Genomic DNA, 24,370 nt, shown 5'->3' with positions numbered 1-24,370 from the left:
CACGATCGTGACCAGGAGCGGTGTTGCGTTTTGTGCAGAGTGTAGCAATGAGATCCCGTGTAATGATAGGGGCATTGAGTTCCGTGTGTGCAATGTTGTCCAAGTACTGGAAACCAGGAACGAGGGGAGGGACAGAGGTGTCAGTTTGATTGCGGATTTCCGGGAAGAGGGAGTAATCAAACTGGGGATCATCGGGGATGGAAAACACATTGGACAGGTAGGAGGCAAAGTGATTGGCCTTACTAAGGGCGTCAGGGAAGGGGCGATAGTCATGGAGGATAGTATGGGGAGGGGTTAGTTCCGGTAAGGCGACGGAAGGCTGACCAGAACTTGGACGAGTTGACAGGTAGGGTAGCATTTAAACGGGTGCATGTCTGTCGCAAGTCCCGGCATTTCTTAGCCGCGAGCAAATTACGAATGTGTCGCTGTAGTTGCTGGTGGCGTCGTAGGGTGTCCGGGTCACAAGCGCGGAGGAAGGCACGGTAGAGACGGCGGGATTCACGGAGGAGGAGGACAGCCTGTGGAGGTAAGGTAGGACGGTGGAGGTGGATGGCGGCAGTAGGGACGTGGGTCTCCTATCCTCAGACAAGGTCTGCTGGAGAAAGGAGGCGGCATGGGTGACATCATCTGGGTGGTGGTAGGTGAAAGGGTGGCTATCGACCTGGGTGGGGAAGGTATCCTGGTAGGCATTCCAGTTGGCATGGGAATAGTCATGGACATACTTAGGGGGAGGGTCATTACGAGGGTCGGGGCGGGGGCGACGACCATCTGAAACTGTGAGGAGGACAGGGAGATGGTCGCTACCAATAGGCTCCAGGACATCCACTGTAATGCGACCATAGAGGTTGGGGGAGGAGAGAATAACATCGGGAGTGGAGTTGGATTCGGGACGGGTGTGTTGGGGGATGGGGATGAGGTCGCCTTGAAGGGAGGAGAGGAACCGATGCCACTGCCGTAACTGGGCAGCGGAACGACTATGGATGTTGAGGTCGGCGGCGATCACGTAGGAGGAGAAGGTACGGTCGATGTGGGAGAGGAAGTCGAAGGGAATAGGAGCGTTGGGGCGGACATAGATGGTGGCGCAGGTGACGGTAAGGCTGGGGAAGAAGAGACTAAGAATCAGGTGTTCGGTGGGGTCAGGAAGGAGAGGTTGGAGCCGAACAGGGATCTGGTGGTGGTGCCCAATGGCAACTCCGTCACGAGCAATCAGGAGGGGATTATCGGAGTGGTGGATGAGGTAGGGCAAAGTGTGGACGGTGTGGTGGGGTTGCAGGAAGGTTTCATTGAAGAGGAAGGCATCCACACGGTGGGTGGCAAGGGTGTGCAGGAAGAGGTTCTTGTTGGCGGGAAGGGAGCGGATGTTGTTGAAAAGGATACGGTGCTGTTGCGACATGATAGGGATTTAAACGAGGGTGTCAAGATGAGAGAAGGTGAAATGGGGCTGGTTGTTGGAGTAAGTGGCGTACATTTTGAGTTGGAAACGGAACGGGCGGCGAGGGAGATCTGTTGGGGGGTGTGCGGGCGCTGAAAAGGATGAACATTCTGAAGGACGATGGTGAGGAATCTGATGATGTCCTCAGCGGTAGGGGGTGGGCGAAGGGAGTTGCTGGAACGGGTGGGGGCGTCCAGAGGGCGGACGGGAACGGTGAGTTCGGGAGTGGTAGGAGGGGTCGGGTCTTACACTTCTGGGAGTAGGTGGGATGAGGGAGGTTACAGGTATCACAGGAGGGGGGGGGCACTGGAGATTGGGGCACTGCCATAAAAAGTGGGCTTGCCAACACTGCGGGCAGGTGGGGCCTTGCAGCACTCAGATGTTGGGTGAGCGTTATACCACAAGCACCTTTGGCAGTGGAGGGATTGAGGAATTGAGGAGGGGAATCGGAGGGGTGGACTTTGTAACATTGGTTAAAAACGAGGGCACCCTCCTTCAGGAGATGGCCGATGGAGGGGGCGTGCTCAGAAAAAATCCGCATGAGGTAGGTGGGGCCGGCAGCGTTGTGGATGCGACGAACCGCACGCACCTCCAGATGGGGATGGGCCTGAAGCTCCGCCAACACCTCCTCCTCCGTGATCGCCGGACTGAGCCGAGTGATCAAGGCAGTGAAGGTCAGCAGGCGACGCGGAGGTTGGGTTTGGCGGGAGGGAGGTGGGGAATGAACAGGGGGGAGAGAGGCATGAGGGCCAAAGCGGGTGACAGGGATGCGGGAAAGGAGGTCTGTGTGGAGGGTAGGGCTGTTGGAGGAGATGAGCACCGAATCACGGTGAGGAGTGAGGAGGGAGATGGGGGCACCAGCACAATTCTCTCGAAGGAAGAGGGTGAGGTTCCGGGCTTCAAGGAGGGAGGGATCAGGACGGGAGAGGAGGTAGCGGTAGGAGGAGGGGGTAGAGGAGGAGGAGGAGAGGGCAGGGACGGGTGGGGAGACATCCATGGCATCATGGGTGGGGGAAGGGGGATGAGGTGGAGCCTTTTTGGGAGCAGTGGAGGCAGGGGTACCACTGGGGCGCTTGACGGCGGCGGAGGAGGTTTGGGGGATGGGAACAACTGGAATGTGGCGGGGAGTGGCAGGTCCTGGGACTGGAGTCGGCGCCAGAGATGGTGAGGGCGATGGCGATGGCGAAGGCGACGGTGATGACGATGACGAGGACGATGAAGGTGAAGGGGAGAGTGGAGCATGGGCCGTAGCCCGCCGGGCGACCACCCTGGCGAGGGCCGCAGAAACGGAAGGAGCAGAGGGAGGAAGTGGAGGGAAGGGATCAGAGGAGGCGCAGGAGGGAGGAGCCGGGGACAGGGCGACATATAGGGTGGGAGATGAGAGAGTGAGTAGTGGGGGGATTGACTGAGGGGGGAGTGAAGCGGCACACCACGTGATAGTGGTGGCAGCAGCGGAGGGGGAGGTGTATATAATGGCAGTGGTGGTGGCTGTAGAAGAGGTGGTGGGGGTTGACATTATGATAAGGGGGAAAAAAACACAGTACTAGGCAAAGGAGCAAACGAGAGACGGGCAGGGCGACGAGAGATACACAGGAGAAAGGGACGGAGAATGACGAAGGAGACTGGGGCCTAAGCCCCACTCTGCTGCCACTGGGGGGGGGGGGGGCGACCCAGCTGGCTGGCTGGCTGGTGGGGACGCCTCTGCTGCTGCTGCTGCTGGCGGATGGAGGGGGCAGCTAGGACCACTGGCGGCCGCTGGCTGCGACCGCTGGTGGCCACCGGAAGCTGGCTGTTGGCTGCTGGCTGCTGGCTGGGGCCAGCGAAGGCGAAGACCGCTGCGTGCTGCTGGCGGGGACACTGCTGGCGTAGACCGCTGCTGGCTGCAGGCGGGGACCGCTGCTGGCTGCTGGCTGCTGGCTGCTGGCTGCTGGCTGCTGCACGCCGACGGGCTGGCTGGCTGGCTGGCTGGCTGGAACCTGCAACACCTATCGCTTCGATTGGTACCAGAATAGCACAATCGAAGGGCGGTATTCAACTGAAGTACCGCCGGAGATGCGTGTATCCTCATCGCCCTGACACGCCTTATATACCCTTAACTGCTAGTGCTGCCACCCGCCAACTGTGCGTGGTTACTGTTGTGTACATAGCTCTGCGTAGTCAGCGCGTACACAACTTTCCCACTAGAGCGAGTCCCGCTAAGCACAACAGTGCAGGCGCAGCGCTCGTCCGTCTCCGCACTACGAGATGGCGCTGCCATAAAGACGCACCAAATTCTGCTTTTGCCGATCCGCGTATTAATATGTAACGCAGCCGATGAGTTTGCTGCTAACGTAGAACCTTTTCTCCTCGCGGATCACATTCGCGCAGTGATACCTAAACGCTCGAGGTATTATAACGAGCGTACAGACCTCCAGGCCTCCGGTCGGTCCTGCATTAATCTGCATTTGTCTGTAGGCGTCTGTAGTCAAGTTTCAGTCTGCGCCTACTAAAATTATCATATTCCTGTACATAGCCATGAAGAAAAATGTATAGACACTTTGACAGACATCAGAACTGCCTCTGAGATGTCTTCCTACACCTAGACCGATCGTTATCTTTGCCTTTCCTAAACCCAAAATGATCGTCATCAAACAGATCCTCCTTTCCTATTCTATTATTTTGTATATTATTCCTGTCAGCAGCTTTGATGCATGAGCTGTGCGATAATTCTCCCACTTGTAGACTCTTGCTTAACAGTGATATTCCGACTCCATTCTTAATGTTGCCGTCTTTGCTTTTAATTTCTCTGAAGATCGTTTCGGCCTCTCTGTTTGCTGAGTGAGTTCTTCTGACAATCATTTGTTTGTCAGTTTCTTCACATTTATCCTTAGCTTCCATGCACTTCCTATTCATTTTATCCCGAAGTGACACGTATTTCAGTATCCCAGAATTACCTTGCATATATTTTTGTACTTCCTTCTTTCGTCGATCAAATGAACTATTTCTGTATTGGCCATAGCTTCTTCGCAGTTACCTTCCTTGAACGTAACTTTTTCTTTCCACCTTCTGTGAATGGCGTCTACAACTGTCCTTAGCTCTATAACTGAACAGACTACTGAGCTACGCATTGATTTTTCCTGGATAGTTTGTTAAACGTCAGCCTGCTCTTCAACATTACTAAATTGTGATCTGGATCTTTATCTGCTCCTTGATACGACTTACAGTCTAATATTCGATTTCGAAATTTTCCCTTGGCCATGATCTGGTTAGCGTCTTCCTATATATACCAGTCCTGTCTAAATATATCAATATTCTTGTGATTCTTGAAGAACGTATCCGCAATTCCTAGCCGAAATGTATTGCAGAACTCAATCAGTCATTCTCCTATCTCATTCAGTTACCAAACCCATATTCTCCCGTAACGTTTTCTTCTGCTCCTTGCCCTTTAACCACATTCCAATCCTCAATGACTATTAGATTTTCATCTCCCTTTAGGTGCTGAATGACGCGTTCAATTTTCTCATACAGATTTCCTATCTCTTCTCCTTCAGCTTACGGCATCTCAACGTGTACCTGAGCGTTGTCGTCGGTGATGATTTGCTGTGAGTTCTGATGAGAACGACCCTATCACTGAACTGTTTACAGTAATACATTCTTTGCTTATCTTCCTATTCACGATGGGTCCTACTTCCGATATATCATTTTCTACTGCAGTTGATATTACCCTATACTCGTCTGACCAGAAATCCTTGTTTTCTCTCCGTTTCACTTCATGGAACACTACTGTGTCTACACTGTGCCTTACACTGGCAGCACTGACCAGTCCCCAGCTCAGGACGCCGGGGTACGGGAGTGTAACAAATGGTTCAAATGGCTCTGAGCACTATGGGACTAAACTTCGGAGGTCATCAGTCCCCTAGAACTTAGAACTACTTAAACCTAACCAACCTAAGGACATCACACACATCCATGCCCGAGGCAGGATTCGAAACTACGACCGTAGCGGTCGCGCGGTTCCAGACTGTAGCTCCCAGAACCGCTCGGCCACACCGGCCGGCATGAGTGTAACACTATAAGTAATGCTACCTAAGGGTGTTTCACAAGTCATCTTACACACTTCAAGAGCTTTTTGAGGGGACTTAGCAGATCTCGTTTTACAGAGGAATCAATGTCTGGAAACGGTCGATTCCCATTTTAGGAGAGTTCTCACTTCTTTGATGTGGCCCCACCACAAATTCCTCTCATGTGTGAACGTTTCCATCTCAGACTAGAACTTGCAACACACGTCCACAGTTATTTTCTAGGTGTATGCCAGACTCTGTTTTCCTGTCTTCCTCTACAATTTTTACCCTCTACATCTCGCTATAGTATTATTGATTCCTTTTAACACACCCTGTAATACTTTTTCACTTTCACTGAAGACAGTAATGGCATCAGCAGATCTTATCGTTGTTCTCCCTTTACCTTGAGTTTTAACCCGGCTCTTGAACCTACCTTTTATTCCCGTCATTGCCTCTTCACTGTACAGATCGAAAAGTTGGGGCGAAAGACTACATCCTGTCTTACACCCATTTTACAGTAACCTGTGTACTTCTTTCTTGCTCTTCCAGTCTTATTGTTCCCTCATAATTTTTGTACATACTGTATATTAGCCGTCTTTTCCAGTAGTTCACCCGTATTTCTCTCAGAATTTCGAAATTTTGTACCATGTTACAATGTCGAACGCTTTTCTCAGGTCAACAGATCCTGTGAATGTGTCTTGATTTTCCTTCAGCCTTGCTACCATTATTAGCTGCAACATCAGAATGCCTCTCAGGTTTCTTTGCCTTTCCTAAACCCAAAATGATCGTCATCTAACAGATCCTCGTTTCCTTTTCTATTATTTTGCATATTATTCCTGTCAGCAGTTTTGATGCATGAGCTGTGCGGTAATTCTCCCAATTCTAGACTCTTGCTTAACAGTGACATTCTGCCTGCATTCTTAATGTTACCGTCTTTGATTTTAATTTCTCTGAAGATCGTTTAGGCCTCGCTCTGTTTGCTGAGTCACTTCTTCAGACAATCTTTTGTTTGACAGTTTCTTCACATTTATTCTTAGCTTCCATGCACTTCCTATTCATTTTATCCCTAAGTGATTTGTATTTCAGTATCCCCGAATTTCCGTGAGTATTTTTGTACTTCTTATGTCGATAAAAAAAATTTCTGTATTGGCCATAGCTTCTTCGCAGTTACCTTCGTTGTACGTAACTTTCTCTTTCACCTTATGTGAATGCCCTCCACAACTGTCCTTACCTCTATAACTGAAGTGACTACTGAGCTATGAAGTTTCCTGCCTAGTTTCTTATACGTCAGCCTATTCTTCAACATCACTAAATTGTGATCTGGATCTTTATCTACTCCTTGGTATGACTTACAGTCCGATATTTGATTTCGAAATCATCGCCTAACCATGCTCTGGCTGGAGTCTTCGTATATATACCGGTCCTGTCTAAATATATCACCTCCTCTTGTGATTCTTGAACGTATTTGCAAATGCTGGCCGAAATGTATTGCAGAACTTAATTAGTCACTCTCCTCTCTCATTCAGTTACCAAACCCATCTTCACCCGTAACGTTTTCTTCTGCTCCTTCCCCTTTAACCGCTTTCCAATCCTCAACGACTATTAGACTTTCATCTCCCTTTAGATACCGAATGATCTGTTCAGTATTATCATACAGATATCATATCTCTTCTCCTTCAGCTTTGGGCATCTCCATGTATATCTGAGTGTTGTCGTCGGTGTTGATTTGCTGTAAGTACTGATGAGAACGACCCTATCACTGAACTGTTCACAGTAACATACTCTTTGCTTATCTTCCTATCTCAAAACCGATCCTACTTCCGACATATAATTTTCTACTGTAGTTGTTATTACCCTATACTCGCCTGACCAGAAATCTTTGTCCTCTCTCCACATCACTTCACTGAACACCACTGTGTCTAGACCGTGCCCTAGAATTTCCTTTTTCAGATTTTCTAGCTTTCCTATCAGACTTCTGACGTTCCACACCGCGACTTTTAGAACCTTTCATCGGTTATTCAATCTCTTTTTCATGGTCACCTCCCCCGTTGGCAGTCCTCTCCTGGATATCTGGATGGGGGACTGTTCCGGAATCTTTTGCCTATGGAGAGTTCATGGTGAAACTTGTTCAGTTACAGGTCTCATGTACTATCGATAAACATTATGTGTCTTTAATACAGTGGTTTCCATTGCCTTCTACATCTTCATACCGCTAATCATTGATGATTCCTCCACCTTTTAGGGGCAGTCTCCTACACCATGGGCAGAGAGGGTGCCTGGAAGTCTTTTCTCCCCTCCGCCCTTTTTGACAATGACGTTTCCAGAACGAGGGTGACTTCGTATGCCAGAAGTCTTCGGCAGCCATTGCTGATGACTTCTATTCAAAATTTAAGAAGTGGCGAGGTTCGCACCTGGAACAGAGGACGTTTTCATCACTAAATAAAGCTCTATACTTTCTACTTCTAACAGTTTTTTTAAATTTCAGATGGCAACTAGTCCTCCTGCGTTTCCTGATTATAAAGGGACCTACACGGAGGAAGGATCTATTTGCCACCGCCACTTTGACAGTAAAAGAAAAAGTAACATATACACCACTTCAGACATGTACTGCTAACTACACCTCTCCCAATAGCTCTACCTAAACATAACAAAGGTGGTAAGCAAAGGGGCGAGAGGTTGTCATATATTTGTAAGAGAGAATAAGGTATTTTTTCTTCTACTGATTATGTTGCGTTTTATTTTCAGTTTGTTAATGTTTGCAACAGAGGAGGTTTTTTTTTTCTTTTTAAGTATAATGTTGCCTTTCTTCAGTGAGAAATCCATGACCGTCTTCTCGAAAATAAAGGAAGATCATAGTATCAAACATCGAAAAATGGTGCCTCAGACGAGATCACCTGCTTTTCGCAAGGACATTCCAGATAGGTGGCTGGTCGTAGGAAGCACTCCAGCGGAAGCTGGAAAAATATTGCCTATGAAATGTCTTGCGTCCGCGTAAGTCCTAAAATCGAGAATGCTTTTCTTGACGGTTGAAAAATAATACCGTACTGCAAGAGCACGGAACCAATTCGCGCAGTGAATATGCAATATTCGGCTGCGGTGTTATACGTAATCCTGGAACAAAGGTGTCATATGTGGTGTAAATCGTGCAAGAGCGGAACGTTTGAGGAAAGTCAGAATTCGCTGGACCAACTGCCAGACATCTACTGCTGGTGATCTGCACCCCGCAAAGCGGAGAGTCGGCGAGGTGAACTTGGTGGAGACAAGAACGATTGTTTCCCTTTGACGGGTACATCTCACACGGAGCGTGCTTTAGTGTCAAGACTAGCAACGTTCACAGCCCGCCATATATGACACCACGTGTAGTTCTGGTGCTTCTATTCTATCACATTTGAGGTGCAGCCCTAGACCTCGGGTTCCCCTGCAACTCGTACGCGGAAAATCAGACTGGGAAGGCCAAGATTCGCAGGATATGTGATGAGGCTGAATGTGGACAGAATGACCAAAAGAGTACGGAAAAAATGGGTATGACAAGCGGAGAGCCAAGTAGCAATTCGGAGGGATTATTCAAAACTGAAAATTAAGTTGAAAAACTGAGAAGGCAAATGCACATATATTTTGCAATGCACCAGAGATCGATGACAGAGAAGGGCAGGAAAACGACAGAGAGACACCAATGTAGCGGACAAAATGATACGGAAGATCTCGAAAGAAGGGCGGAAGAGAAGGATGAAGAGGTTCTGAGGCAGAAGTAGAAAACGCAATTCACGAGGGCCGAACTGAAGGAAAAGAACTACTTTTCTCACGCTCTAATGCGTGAAGAGAGCTTCGCTATGCCATTTGCTGTGCACCACAAAACAAATTTCCAGGAGTTATAGTTGTGGAATCCAGATTAGAAGGAAGGAATGATTCGCAGTAAACGTCACGACAACGAATGTGTTAGAGCCTGACCACAAGCTTGGAATGGATAAACTTGGGGTAGAAACTGGGGAGTGTCCTTACCACAGGAATCACATCAGCACTCATCATTATGACAACCATGGAGGACATATGTCTGTATGGCTGGCCAGGGTTTTTAACCACACTCTTTCCGAAGGAGGGTCCGGTCCTGAACCATTGGAACCTTACATTCCTGAAGAGTTTCAGGATGCCTACCCTACAAACTGCAGTGATGATATGCTTGAAATATATGCTTCTACAAGGCAGCTACAGCCATATTAGTGATTTAAATGGTTGATAGCACGGTACGGGAGCATACACATACTTCATGAAATCACATTTGTAAGATATTGTTGTATGTCACCTCCGCTATGACATTACTATTTTCTTTTTCGACGAAGATTCGTGAAGTCTCCGCTATCAGCTACGTCATGACTTGTTGGTTCATTATTTCTTTGACGCCGACATCTAGGAACAATTGGGTGTCGATGAAAAACTGAGCGACAATAAGATATTCAGTTAGTCGCAGCAGTGCTCTGAGACCTTGTGATTATACCAGATCCTCCACCGCCGCATTTCGACGGCAGTCTCTGCTCAGTCCCTTTGTTAAAGAGTCACGGAATCACGAGTACTTCACATCACGCAGTGGCGAGCCTTATAAAAGCCCTGCAGCACGGGCTCACCTCAGCACTTCCATCACCATGAGGGCAACAGTGGCAGCTCTTCTCCTGTGTCTTGTGGTGAGTAGTAAGGACTGAGACTTTATCTAAATTTGTGCTCTACGTACCTTTACTGGTACTTATTTCCACATCCACTTACAAACACAGAATGCTTCAAAATGTACCACAATTTTCTACCTGTAGCAAGCCATTCTCGAATCTAAGGGCTGGATAGGATTTGAAACTTTGTCGGTTCTTTAAGCGACTTCATATTAGTTCCATACGTGCAAATAAAGACAGTTGTGAGATTGTACCAAATTCATCAACTTCGTGTGAATCATGCATAATATCAGTAAATAATCTGCATCCTCCTTCTTACTGGATCAATATTTGCGAGGGTAACAGCGGAAATCCGTGTCTGAGCATCCACACGTTATTACTGGCGGATTTAAAAAATCGTAAAACATCAGTCCAAAAAGTTTCGAGATTATATTATTACAAAGTACAGAAAAATTAAGATGGTGGTTTTAATGCTTAAGGTATCCAACGTACCCCTTCCCACCTCCCACACTTGATTACAAGGCACAGAACATCCACACACCCATGAGTAACTGTCAGCGAGATCTATCTTTGACATGTTGTTCAACTGTTGTGTCCCATTGGTTTGAAAGTCCGTTATATTGTTAAAGCGTTAACACTTCTTGTAAATTTCTGCACTATGTCATTCTACAATGGCCTCGATTTCATAACACGAAATCTCATCAGCAGTGATAATTTGTCCGAGAAAAGAACTGTCCACGTGTTTCGTTTCAAGCTAGTCACGGCAGGTGACCAGGCATCGTCGCTTTCGTTCAGGAGTCAAGACGTATGGGACAAACCTTGTACACACTTTCCTTCTCTTCAGGACATTCTCAAGAATGCCTTAAACTCTTAGAGCTGTTGCTCCATTGCGATTTCTGACACAACAGTGATTGCACCGTACGGTCGCACGTCGACTAAGTACTTGACACAGCCTACTTACCTGCTTAAACTGACTCGTCAAATGTATGTCTGTGTTTTTTAGTTGTTCGGGTTGCCACTGTAGTTACTGGGCTGATTCGCTTATACGCCAGAAATAAAATCAGTCTCGGAATTTTCTGGATGGTCGGTGAATGTAGAAAAATACCACCAGATTTTCTTCCTCGTGTCTAGCTGGTACTTCACTTCTAACGCTTCTAATGATCTTGCTTCTGCATATCTACATCTTTTATGAAAGATTACAGGATATTTGTTATCATCTGTTTGCAGCATACGTTTGTCGCCGTTTGTCACTTCTTCAGAGAGGTTGAAATTTCTCTAGCTCTGCAAGTACAACATCAGTAATCCCTCTACAAGAGCCTATTTTCAAGTGATATTATTGGGTCAATCCTTATTCTTCAGTCATGTTGTGGTAATAATCAGAGTAGTACAACTCTGACGATACACAGGTAAATATGAGAATTCAACAAACATAGCGATTAATCACGAATATAAAACTTGGAATAATCATGAATCAAAACCCTAAAATATTGCTATCGAGTAATTGAACAATGCAAGAGCATTATTTAGTATACTAGAAGCTCATTACTAGGAGTAGTTCGCTTGCTTATTTATACCACTCTGATAGTAGACAGCAAGGGCAATCAAGTCTTATATACTGACGGGGAAAACCGCATCACCAAAAAATAAATGATGTCGAGTAATGAAATTTCAGGAATAGATTTGCCGAGGTAACATATTTAAATCATTAACATTGCAATATCACACGTTAACGTAAATCCGAGATACGGTATTGGAAATATCAAATCTTGGTACATCAGTAACCGATGTAACGGTCAGATTGTTGCATGCAATCACGCAAACACGAATGCATTGTGTTGTACAAATGACGGATGTCAGTTTCTGGGATGAGGTTGCACGCCTGTTGCATTTGGTCGGTCAATACAAAGACGGTTAGTGCTGTTTGTGGAAGACGCTAGAGTTGTCAACCGATGATGTCCCAAGGCACATGTGGACACTGTAGAGCGTAGTGGGTTACAACAGCAATATGTGGACCAGCGTTATCCTTTTGGTAAAAGCTGTTTATGGATGGGAGCACTGTAGGTCGAATCACCAAACTGATGTGCATACTTCCAGTCAGAGTGCGTGGGATGAGCACGAGACTGCTGGTGCTGCCATACAGTGTGGCACTCCACACCAGACCATAAATCCAGTCGTAGGTCCCGTGTGTCTAGCACGCCACTAGGTAGGTTGCAGACACTCGGATGGTCTCCAAAACACAGCCATCACTAGCACTGAGGCGGAGCCAGCTTTCATTAGAGATCACAACAAACTTTTGCCTTGCCCCCTTGCGGGCTCTCGCTTCACGACACTGACGTCGCAAATGGCGCTGGTTTAGGGTCAGTCGAGTGGACGCTACAGAGCATCTACGGCAGACCCGTCCTTGAATTAACCAATTTATAACAGTTGTTTTTATCATTGTGGTGGCAACTTCTGCTCAGATTGCTGCTGCAGATGCTGTACGATGTGCCTGAGCTAGACACCGAGTACGATGGTATTCCCTTGAGGTAATACCACACGGCTCTTTGGAACGCAATCTTCTTGCAATTGTTTATTCTCGCGACCATCGCTGCCAGAAATCATGTGCAGTGTCCACATTCCTGCCAAGTCTTTCTGCAATGTCACGTAAGCAACATCCAGCTTCTCAAAGCCCTTTTATACGACTTTGTTCAAACTCAGTGACGCGTTTCTGGCGAAACACAAATAAAGGCATGGTACTAACTCAAATTGACATCAATGCATACATTTCTTTATGATTACTTGAAGTAATCATCAATAATCGTCGAACATGTTCTTTCATTCACTTTCTGTAATGAAACAGTAAGATTGATTTCTAATTTGTGTCAGTGAATAAAGATGCATCTGATGATACAGTCCTAATAGTCACAATTCATAATTTCTGCGATTCATTGTCTTTGTTTCAAAACTACATTAGCAGAATCTTAATCTCCGTTCAGAAGGAATACCACTTCAAACTCATCTACATATATGATGTACTTTACAATATGACATTCTACTACAGGTATCAGCATGCCGCAGCCAAGAAACTCCACCTGGCCCTCCTGGACCAACTGAAGGGCCACAACCAACTGGCCCACCAGGACCACCAACCGGAGGTCCTGATCCAACTGGTCAACCAACCGGAGGTCCTGAACCAACTGGACCACCAGGTCCACCAACTGGAGGTCCTGAACCAACTGGAGAGCCCCAACCAACTGGAGGGCCACAACCAACTGGTGAACCTCAGCCTACTGGAGGTCCTCAACCTACTGGACCACCAGGGCCGCCTGGCCTTTTTTAGCCTGATGTTTTCTAGTGATGCAAGATTAGCGCACCTGGAAACGTTAAAGCATTTCAGCTTTTACTTTTATAGTTGACTTTAACTGTGTTAATTGATGGAAGTGTTCTTATGTGTAATAAAAATCAATTCTGATTAAACCAGCAATGAAAAGGCTCCATTAACGTTTTATTTACTGTGTTCTGCTAAAGCAACCAGTTCTCCAAAAATGTGGTACCAATATGTAAAAATTATTACAGGAGTTACTATCGGTTCATACCTCATGAAATTCTTTACCACATGATTTGCAGTTCCAGAACATGCTGTACGTTGCCGAAGGATTCCGTGTTACCGACTACATGCACTTCACGAATTGATATGAGCAAATATATCTTCGGGAAATACTCTTGCCATCTATAAAAAGCCCTGTTCACAGAGTACTGATATATAACCTTTGAACGATATTCAGGCTTTGATGTTCAGTAATACAACTTGTGACCTGAGATGATTTCTTTGAAATCTATTTTCTCGTCCTTTAGTTACACATTTTTTCCTCTTTCTATGTATTAGAATTGGTACACATATATAATTACTTCAATAGTGTGAGTCTTAAATTTCATGGGTCTTCTTTTATATAATTAATATGTTGCCTTCTAATAAAAATATTTATCTGGGATCTTCGTAGATCCTAGCATATCTCCCAGAACGAATATTACCGCATCTCAAACTTAGCATATCTCCCAGAACGAATATTAACCACAACTCAGTGTAACATCAGTAGTAGCAATGACAGAATGGATGGAAACGAACCTCTTTTTGACTGCTCTTACGTGGTGCAACCATTTATAAGGTACATGTCGCTAATGAGAAATTAAGCTCTATTTATCAAGATATAAATAGTAATCAATATGACTAGATGACTGTCCTCAGTATTGTTTTAGAGTACCATCACCAATAAAATAGAAGTTACTAAACTTAATCATACCGATATGACCAAACCGTTCAGTTTGAACCAGAATGGCTATGTGGATGCTACAACATTAAATCTAAAAGATTAAATAGGAAAGAAAATGAACTGCGAGTCATTAAGGAAATAACGAGCAGATGCATTGTCTTTTCAGTCGAAATATTATTGAAGGCTCTCTAGGCAATATGCAGCTCTGAGTAATACACAGCCATCCATTTCAAATTGGGTAAACTGAAATATTTTTGGAATTCTAAAGAAGAACTATGTGATTGCTGATTAAACTTCAGTAAGAGATTCTTCAACCATGACGTTTCAAATTATTCGAGGTTGGTTTTTCCAAAAATTTCAGAACTAGCCTTTCGTGATGTATATGAGAATAATACTACTGCCCATTTATATGTAGGGGCAAGATATTAGCACTACATAAACTTAACGCGAGTCCACATATTTAAAGGCTCATTTTTTCTCGCATAGCATACTTTAATGTGGCTTGGGAGGGACTATTCTTAAGCACAAGCAATACATTATTATACTGCACTCTTTCAGAAGACCCTAACCCTGCTATGCGAGACATGTTAAATTAATGGACATTTTATATTGTGCTGCATGGCCTGTAATGATAATGTTGTATAGAGAGATGATGAGTTTGTTTGAGGCATGTTCTTAAAAGAAATTCAGCGCAATGGTAATTATTCTTCAGATAATCCTTTTTTAATCTCCTTTTTATAACTAGAAAAATTAAAAACAATGATAAAATGCGTCAATTGACAGGCAGTACAAATACCAGAAATTGTATGTCTTTTATCGCTAGTAGTTAACTTGAGAGTGTACCTTATATAGAGAAAGAGAATATTTGTGGGAAATTATGTTTGAATGTTTAAAAACAGTTCATGAATGCTTTGCCTGTCTTGCTCGTGAAAATATTTCTTTATCCTCGCATCACTCCTCTTTCTCTCGTTGCTTATGAATGACATATTACTGATTACGTGATTTCGATAGAACATGACACCTAATAAAATTCGCTTTGGTGCATATGACACTAGAATGGTATACTCCAAAGGGTATAATGTACTCTGCCTTCAAAACGTGAACCATTATATGGATTATGTTTAAATGGACCAGACACTTGGTTCGAATACAATAGGTACCAACGACCAAAGCATGTATATGCGCTTAATTACTCCTACTAAATATTGTCATGGTCATTGTAAAGTAAATTTTCAGAAACTGCTCTGACTCTGAGTTACTAAACAAGTGTCCCCAAAGGATTACACGGAATCGGAATTAGAGAGTGAAGAACGTGATTTTTACTAGATTTCTGATCCTCATATACCTGAAACTTTTTTTGCAGAGAACGTCGTAGTTGATGTGATCTTATACCTCATTAGAGCTAGGAGCGTTGTCCACATTGTAACAATAAACTGTTGTTGTTTCGTTACTGATTACGTCCATGAACGCTTGATCTTCACACAGAAGCTATTTTCAGGCATATAATAAGTGCAGTGTACTAACGATACAATACAAGGTCAACAACAAAGATATTATCTTATTCTTGAGGCTCGCCATTTCAAACTGAAACATTTGACTGCTGTCCCACGTTCGCCAACTGTAGGAAGATGTAAGACAGATGATTTGTTATATATTTCCAGCTAATATTTTACGAGAAGCTTGTCTACATATACTTGTTAGAAAATAAATTAAGAATATCGTACTTGGAATTAAGCTAAACCAGAACTAAGTATATTATTTTGAGAAGAAAGTCTCCACTATTTCAGTTCACAAGAAGCACAAAAATTACATTTTCATTATTACCTAGGTCCAGGGAACGTTAATGACGGCGACGTCGAAGATATTAGGGAAATTGTGGGATAATAATATAACCAGGAAAATGTCATTCGTTTATAGCACACAAATAGGGAGTAGCTGGTACAACACAAACCAGCATATCAACGCATACAAATTTATACACAGCCAAAATTGTACAACATTGTGCTTTGGGATATGTACTCGGAGTACCTAGTCAGTAGTAATCTACAATAATACAATCAAATCTTGTGTATCAGATTTTTCGCACAAAATCCGACCACGCACTGAAAAGTCCGCAACTTTTATCAGGTTCAAGAAAAGAGAAACGAGATAGCTCGGACTGTCAGGAAATAATTGATCGTGGCGCATCACTGAGAAAATGTTTACGGATTTTGAATTAGGTCATTACGTTTGGACAAATTAAAAAAAATGCATCATTCATCTCAGCAGCAGCGAACGTGCATCTCATGACAGACGTGATCTTTCGTTACGGAGGAAAAGGAAGGATGAGACACCGGGAAAAGCTCCGTCGACGAAGCAAAAGTTTTGCCAGTTTTGTCACAAGAATCAGATGTCAACTAAACATTTTCGTTGTTATACAATCTCAGCAGACAGTCCATGGAAAGCAAATGTACGTTGGTAGTATTGTAGATTTAATAAACATCTACATCTGCATCTACGTGACTACTCTGTAATTCACTCTTAAGTGCGTTGTAAAGGATTTTTCGAAGCACCTTCAGAATATTTCCCTACCGTTCCACTGTTTAACACCATGTGGGGAAAAAGAATACACACGTCTTTCTGTACGAGCTCAGATTTCTGTTATTCTATCATGATGATCATTGCTCCCTAAGTATGATGGCGATAATAAAAAAGGTTTCACACTCAGAGGAGAAAAGAGCTCACTGCAACTAAAAACCCTTTGTCTTAATGACCACCAAACTCTTTTATCATATCCGTGACAGTCTTTCTCCTGTCTTCCGATAGTAGAAAGCTGCCCTTCTTTGAGCTTATCTGTCTGGTAAGTATCCCATACAGAACAAAAATAGTCCAGCAGTGGACGAACAAGCACAGTGATGGCCGTCTCTTTAGTAGAACTGTTACAGGTTTTCTGTCAATGAAACGTAGTATTTGGTTTGCCTAAATAAATGGCTCTGCTAATGCATAACGACAACGGATGCACTGTATCCTCATCTTTTTTTTCTTTCTTTATTGTGATTTTAAATACATTATACAAAGCAGCACAATACGCCGCTCTTCAGCCTTGAGTTTGACAACAAGTAGTACATAAAGGTGGCACAGAGAAGACAGTCAAAACGGTGGGCAAAAAATGTAGACACTAAAAATCGAAAAAACATGGAGCCGTTCACGCTGGACGGGAAGCAGCACTAACACTAGGCGACACGGTGCACAGAACATGGATGATGGCGACGGCATGTGAACGGTGGTGGCGTGACGGCGAACAACACTACACACAAACGAAGGCACACACACGAAACACTGACGGCGACGATCTCCGGCGCGCGAATGTTTACTGAGCGTGTACGAGTCCGGGGACCTGCCAAGAGTGGTGGAGAAGGAGGAGGAGGAGGCGGAGGAGGGGAATGGGAGAGGGGAGAGCAGAGATGCCATGGGCAGAGGAGTGACGGGGAGGGAGGAAGGGGGAGGGGAAGCCTGGAGGAAGAGGGGAGGAGGAAGGGTGAAAAGGAATGAGAAGGGAAGGGAAGGGGGGGAGGGAGGGAGGGTGCCTAAAGGAAAGGACACAGGAAGTGGGGGGGAAGATCAAAGTTGATAGGAGGGGTAGATGAAGGGGAGGAGGACATCATCAGGGAGGGGGAGCTGGCGGAAGCCACCTGGGGAGAGGGTAAGGAGGGTGCAGAGATGGAGACCGGGTGGGACGTGGGAATACAGGCACGGCAGCGGGCGGGGTGGGAGAGAATCAGGGAGACTAGCGTGTGAGGAGGATCAAGTTTACGGGAGGTGTACAGGATCCGTATCCTTTCAAGGAAAAGGAGGAGGTGGGGGAAGGGGATGAGATCGTACAGGATCCGCGTGTGGGCGGGGAGACGGATGAAATAGGTGAGGCAGAGAGCATGGCGTTCAAGGATTTGGAGAGATTTGTAAAAGGTTGGGGGGGCGGAGATCCAAGCCAGATGGGCATAACAAAGGATAGTGCGGATGAGGGACTTATAGGTGTGGAGGATGCTGGAGGGGTCCAGACCCCTCGTACGGCCGGAGAGGAGCTTGAGGAGACTGAGTCGGGAGCGTGCCTTGGCTTGGATTGTCCGGAGGTGGGGAGTCCAGGAGAGGCGACGGTCGAGGGTGACGCCAAAGTACTTAAGGGTGGGAGTGAGGGCGATAGGACGGCCATAGATGGTGGGATAGAAATCGAGGAGGCGGAAGGAAGGGGTGGTTTTGCCAACAATGATTGCCTGGGTTTTGGAGGGATTGACCTTGAGCAACCACTGGTTGCACCAAGCGGTGAACCGGTCAAGATGGGATTGGAGAAGGTGTTGGGAGCGCTGCAGGGTGGGGGCAAGGGCAAGGAAGGCGGCGTCATCGGCAAACTGGAGAGGGTTGTCGGGGGGTGACGGCGGCGGCATGTCCACCGTGTACAAAAGGTACAGTAGGGGGGAGAGGACGGAGCCTTGGGGCACACCAGCGGAGGGGAAAAAGGTGTAGGAATCTGTGTTATGGATGGTGACATAGGAAGGACGGCGGGAGAGAAAGGAGCCGATCAGACAGACATCGTTAATGGGAAGGCGAAGGTTTGGAGCTTGAAGAGGAGACCGGAATGCTATACGCAGTCATAAGCATGTTCGAGGTCCAGGGAGAGGAAGATTGCGCAGCGATGGGAATTAAGCTGGTCGGAAAGGAGATGAGTGAGGTGAAGGAGAAGGTCGTCGGAAGAGAAGGACGGCCGAAAGCCACACTGGGTAATGGGAAGGAGGCGGTGCTGGCGGAGATGCTGGTTGATGCGTCGGGTGAGGATAGATTCCAGGACCTTGCTGAAGACCGAGGTAAGGCTGATGGGATGGTAGGAGGAGACGGCGGACGGCGGTTTGCCAGGTTTAAGGAACATGAGGATACAGGAGGTTTTCCACAGGTCGGGGTAGTAACCAGTGGACAGGACTACATTGTAGAGCCTGGCCAGGGTGGAGAGGAAAGAGATAGAAGCTTCACGAAGGTGACGGTAGGTGACATGATCGTGACCAGGAGCGGTGTTGCGTTTTGTGCAGAGTGTAGCGATGAGATCCTGTGTAGTGATAGGGGCATTGAGTTCCGTGTGTGCAATGTTGTCCAAGTACTGGAAACCAGGAACGAGGGGAGGGACAGAGGTGTCAGTTTGATTGCGGATATCTGGGAAGAGGGAGTAATCGAACTGGGGATCATCGGGGATGGAAAACACACATCGGACAGGTAGGAGGCAATGTGATTGGCCTTACTAAGGGCGTCAGGGAAGGGGCGATCGTCATGGAGGATAGTAGGGGGAGGGCTTAGTTCCGGTAAGGCGACAGAAGGCTGACCAGAACTTGGACGAGTTGATAGGTAGGGTAGCATTTAAACGGGTGCATGTCTGTCGCCAGTCCCGGCATTTTTTAGCTGCGAGCAAATTACAAATGTGTCGCTGGAGTTGCCGGTGGCGTCGTAGGGTGTCCGGGTCACGCGCGCGGAGGAAGGCATGGTAGAGACGGCGGGATTCACGGAGGAGGAGGACAGCCTGTGGGGGTAAGGTAGGACGGTGGGGGTGGATGGCGACAGTAGGGACGTGGGCCTCCACGGCCTCAGACAAGGTCTGCTGGAGAAAGGAGGCGGCATGGGTGACATCATCTGGGTGGTGGTAGGTGAAAGGGTGGCTATCGACCAGGGTGGGGAAGGTATCCTGGTAGGCATTCCAGTTGGCATGGGAATAGTCATGGACGTACTTAGGGGGAGGGTCATTACGAGGGTCGGGGCGGGGGCGACGACCATCTGAAACGGTGAGGAGGACAGGGAGATGGTCGCTACCAATAGGCTCCAGGACATCCACTGTAATGCGACCATGGAGGTTGGGGTAGGAGAGAATAACATCGGGAGTGGAGTTGGATTCGGGACGGGTGTGTTGGGGGATGGGGATGAGGTCGCCTTGAAGGGAGGAGAGGAACCGATGCCACTGCCGTAACTGGGCAGCGGAACGACTATGGATGTTGAGGTCGGCGGCGATCACGTAGGAGGAGAAGGTACGGTCGATGTGGGAGAGGAAGTCGAAGGGAATAGGAGCGTTGGGGTGGACATAGATGGTGGCGCAGGTGACGGTAAGGCTGGGGAAGAAGAGACTAAGGATCAAGTGTTCGGTGGGGTCGGGAAGGAGAGGTTGGAGCCGAACAGGGATCTGGTGGTGGTGCCCAATGGCAACTCCGTCACGCGCAATCAGGAGGGGATTATCGGAGCGGTGGAGGAGGTAGGGCGAAGTGTGGACGGTGTGGTGGGGTTGCAGGAAGGTTTCATTGAGGAGGAAGGCATCCACACGGTGGGTGGCAAGGGTGTGCAGGAAGAGGTTCTTGTTGGCGGGAAGGGAGCAGATGTTGTTGAAAAGGATACGGTGCTGTCGCGACATGATAGGGATTTAAACGAGGGTGTCAAGATGTGAGGAGGTGACATGGGGCTGGTTGTTGGAGTAGGTGGCGTACATTTTGAGTTGGAAAACGGAAGGGGCGGTGAGGGAGATTTGTTGGAGGGTTTGCGGGCGCTGAAAAGGATGAACATTCTGAAGGACGATGGTGAGGAATCTGATGATGTCCTCAGCGGTAGGGGGTGGGCGAAGGGAGTTGCTGGGAGGGGTGGGGGCGTCCAGAGGGCGGACGGGAACGGTGTGTTCGGGAGTGGTAGGAGGGGTCGGGCCTTGCACTTCTGGGAGTAGGTGGGATGAGGGAGGTTACAGGTATCACAGGAGGGGGGGGACTGGAGATTGGGGCACTGCCATAAAAAGTGGGCTTGCCTACACTGCGGGGAGGTGGGGGCCTCTCGGCACTCAGATGTAGGGTGAGCGTTATACCACAAGCACCTTTGGCAGCGGAGGGATTGAGGAGGGGAATGGGAGGGGTGGACTTTGTAACATTCGTTAAAAAGGAGGGCACTCTCCTTCAGGAGATGGCCGATGGAGGGGGCGTGCTCAGAAAAAACCCGCATAAGGCGGGTGGGGCGGCAGCGTTGTGGATGCGACAAACCGCATGCACCTCCAGATGGGGATGGGCCTGAAGCTCCGCCAACACCTCCTCCTCCGTGATCGCTGGACTGCGCTGAGTGATCAAGGCAGTGAGGGTCGGCGGGCGACGCAGGGGTTGGGGTTGGCGGGAGGGAGGTGGGGAAGGAGCAGGGGTGAGGGAGGCATGAGGGCCAATGCGGGTGACAGGGATGCGAGAAAGGAGGTCTGTGTGGAGGGTAGGGCTGGGGGAGGAGATGAGCACCGAATCACGGTGAGGAGTGAGGAGGGAGATGGGGGCACCAGGACAATTCTGGCGAAGGAAGAGGGCCAGGTTCCGGGCTTCAAGGAGGGAGGGATCAGGACGGGAGAGGAGGTAGCGGTAGGAGGAGGGGGTAGAGGAGGAGGAGGAGGGGGCAGGGACGGGTGGGGAGACATCCATGGCATCATGGGTGGGGGAAGGGGGACGAGGTGGAGCCTTTTTGGGAGCAGAGGAGGCAGGGGTGCCACTGGGGCGCTTGACGGCGGTGGAGGAGGTTTGGGGGATGGGAACAACTGGAATGTGGCGGGGAGTGGCAGGTCCCGGGACTGGAGTCGGCGCCATAGATGGTGAGGGCGATGGCGATGGCGAAGGCGACGGTGATGACGATGACGAGGACGATGAAGGTGAAGGGGAGAGTGGAGCGTGGGCCGTAGCCCGCCGGGCGACCACCCTGGCGGGGGCCGCAGAAACGGAAGGAGCAGAGGGAGGAAGTGGAGGGAAGGGATCAGAGGAGGCGCAGGAGGGAGGAGCCAGAGACAGGGCGACAAATAGGGAGAGAGATGAGAGAGTGAGTAGTGGGGGGATGGACTGAGGGGGGAGTGAAGGCACACCACGTGATAGTGGTGGCAGCAGTGGAGGGGGAGGTGTATATAATGGCAGTGGTGGTAGCTGTAGAAGAGGTGGTGGGGGTTGACATTATGATAAGGGGGAAAAAACACAGTACTAAACAAAGTAGCAAATGAGAGACGGGCAGGGCGACGAGAGATACACAGGAGAAAGGGACGGAGAATGACGAAGGAGACTGGGGCCTAAGCCCCACTCTGCTGCCGCTGGGGGGGGGGGGGGCGACCCGGCTGGCTGGCTGGTTGGTGGGGACGCCTCTGCTGCTGCTGCTGCTGGCGGATGGAGGGGGCAGTTAGGACCACTGGCGGCCGCTGGCTGCGACCGTTGGTGGCCACCGGAAGCTGGCTGTTGGCTGCTGGCTGCTGGCTGCTGGCTGCTGGCTGGGGCCGGCGAAGGCGAAGACAGCTGCGTGGTGCTGGCGGGGACGCTGCTGGCTGCTGACGTAGACTGCTGCTGGCTGCAGGCGGGGACCGCTGCTGGCGAGGACCGCTGCTGGCTGCTGGCTGCTGGCGGGGACCGCTGCGGGCGAGGACCGCTGCTGGCTGCCGGCGGGGACCGCTGCTGGCAGGGACCGCTGCTGGCAGGGACCGCTGCTGGCTGCTGGCTGCTGGCTGCTGCACGCCGACGGGCTGGCTGGTTGGCTGGAACCTGCAACACCGATCGCTTCGATTGGTACCAGAATAGCACAATCGAAGGGCGGTATTCAACTGAAGTACCGCCGGAGATGCGTGTATCCTCATCGCCCTGACACGCCTTGTGTACCTTTAACTGCTAGTGCTGCCACCCTCCAACTGTGCGTGGTTACTGTTGTGTACATAGATCTGCGTAGTCAGCGCGTACACAACTTTCCCACTAGAGCGAGTCCCGCTAAGCACAACAGTGCAGGCGCAGCGCTCGTCCGCCTCCGCACTACGAGATGGCGCTGCCATAAAGACGCACCAAATTCTGCTTTTGCCGATCCGCGTATTAATATGTAACGCAGCCGATGAGTTTGCTGCTAACGTAGAACCTTTTCTCCTCGAGGATCACACTCGCGCAGTGATGCCTAAACGCTCGAGGTATTATATCGAGCGTACAGACCTCCAGGCATCCGATCGGTCCTGCATTAATCTGCATTTGTCTGTACGAGTCTGTAGTCAAGTTTCAGTCTGCGCCTAATAAAATTATCATATTCCTGTACATAGCCATGAAGAAAAATGTATAGACACTTTGTCAGACATCAGAACTGCCTCTGAGGTGTCTTCCTACACCTAGACCGATCGTTATCTTTGCCTTTCCTAAACCCAAAATGATCGTCATCTAACAGATCCTCCTTTCCTTTTCTATTATTTTGTATATTATTCCTGTCAGCAGCTTTGATGCATGAGTTGTGCGATAATTCTCCCACTTGTAGACTCTTGCTTAACAGTGATATTCCGACTCCATTCTTAATGTTTCCGTCTTTGCTTTTAATTTCTCTGAAGATCGTTTCGGCCTCTCTGTTTGCTGAGTGAGTTCTTCTGACAATCATTTGTTTGTCAGTTTCTTCACATTTATCCTTAGCTTCCATGCACTTCCTATTCATTTTATCCCGAAGTGACACGTATTTCAGTATCCCAGAATTACCCTGCATATATTTTTGTACTTCCTTCTTTCGTCGATCAAATGAACTATTTCTGTATTGGCCATAGCTTCTTCGCAGTTACCTTCCTTGAACGTAACTTTTTCTTTCCACCTTCTGTGAATGGCGTCTACAACTGTCCTTAGCTCTATAACTGAACAGACTACTGAGCTACGCATTGATTTTTCCTGGATAGTTTGTTAAACGTCAGCCTGCTCTTCAACATTACTAAATTGTGATCTGGATCTTTATCTGCTCCTTGTTACGACTTACAGTCTAATATTCGATTTCGAAATTTTCCCTTGGCCATGATCTGGTTGGCGTCTTCCTATATATACCAGTCCTGTCTAAATATATTAATATTCTTGTGATTCTTGAAGAACGTATTTTCAATTCCTAGCCGAAATGTATTGCAGAACTCAATCAGTCATTCTCCTATCTCATTCAGTTACCAAACCCATATTCTCCCGTAACGTTTTCTTCTGCTCCTTGCCCTTTAACCGCATT

The 24,370-nt window shown here is 47.9% G+C and overlaps 1 protein-coding gene across 1 annotated transcript; it reads left to right on the top strand.

Moving 5' to 3' along the window:
- Positions 1 to 9,993: 9,993 nt before the first annotated feature.
- LOC124596288 (proline-rich protein 2-like) lies at positions 9,994 to 13,603 on the top strand. Its single transcript, XM_047135380.1, has 2 exons — positions 9,994 to 10,148; positions 13,168 to 13,603. Exons 1-2 carry the CDS (start codon positions 10,110 to 10,112, stop codon positions 13,444 to 13,446), a joined length of 318 nt encoding a protein of 105 aa, XP_046991336.1. The 5' UTR covers positions 9,994 to 10,109; the 3' UTR covers positions 13,447 to 13,603.
- Positions 13,604 to 24,370: the final 10,767 nt, after the last annotated feature.

Source organism: Schistocerca americana, chromosome 2, assembly GCF_021461395.2.
Source record: "Schistocerca americana isolate TAMUIC-IGC-003095 chromosome 2, iqSchAmer2.1, whole genome shotgun sequence".
Classification (NCBI taxonomy): Eukaryota; Metazoa; Arthropoda; class Insecta; order Orthoptera; family Acrididae; genus Schistocerca; species Schistocerca americana.
This window is presented reverse-complemented; position numbering and strand designations above follow the sequence as displayed.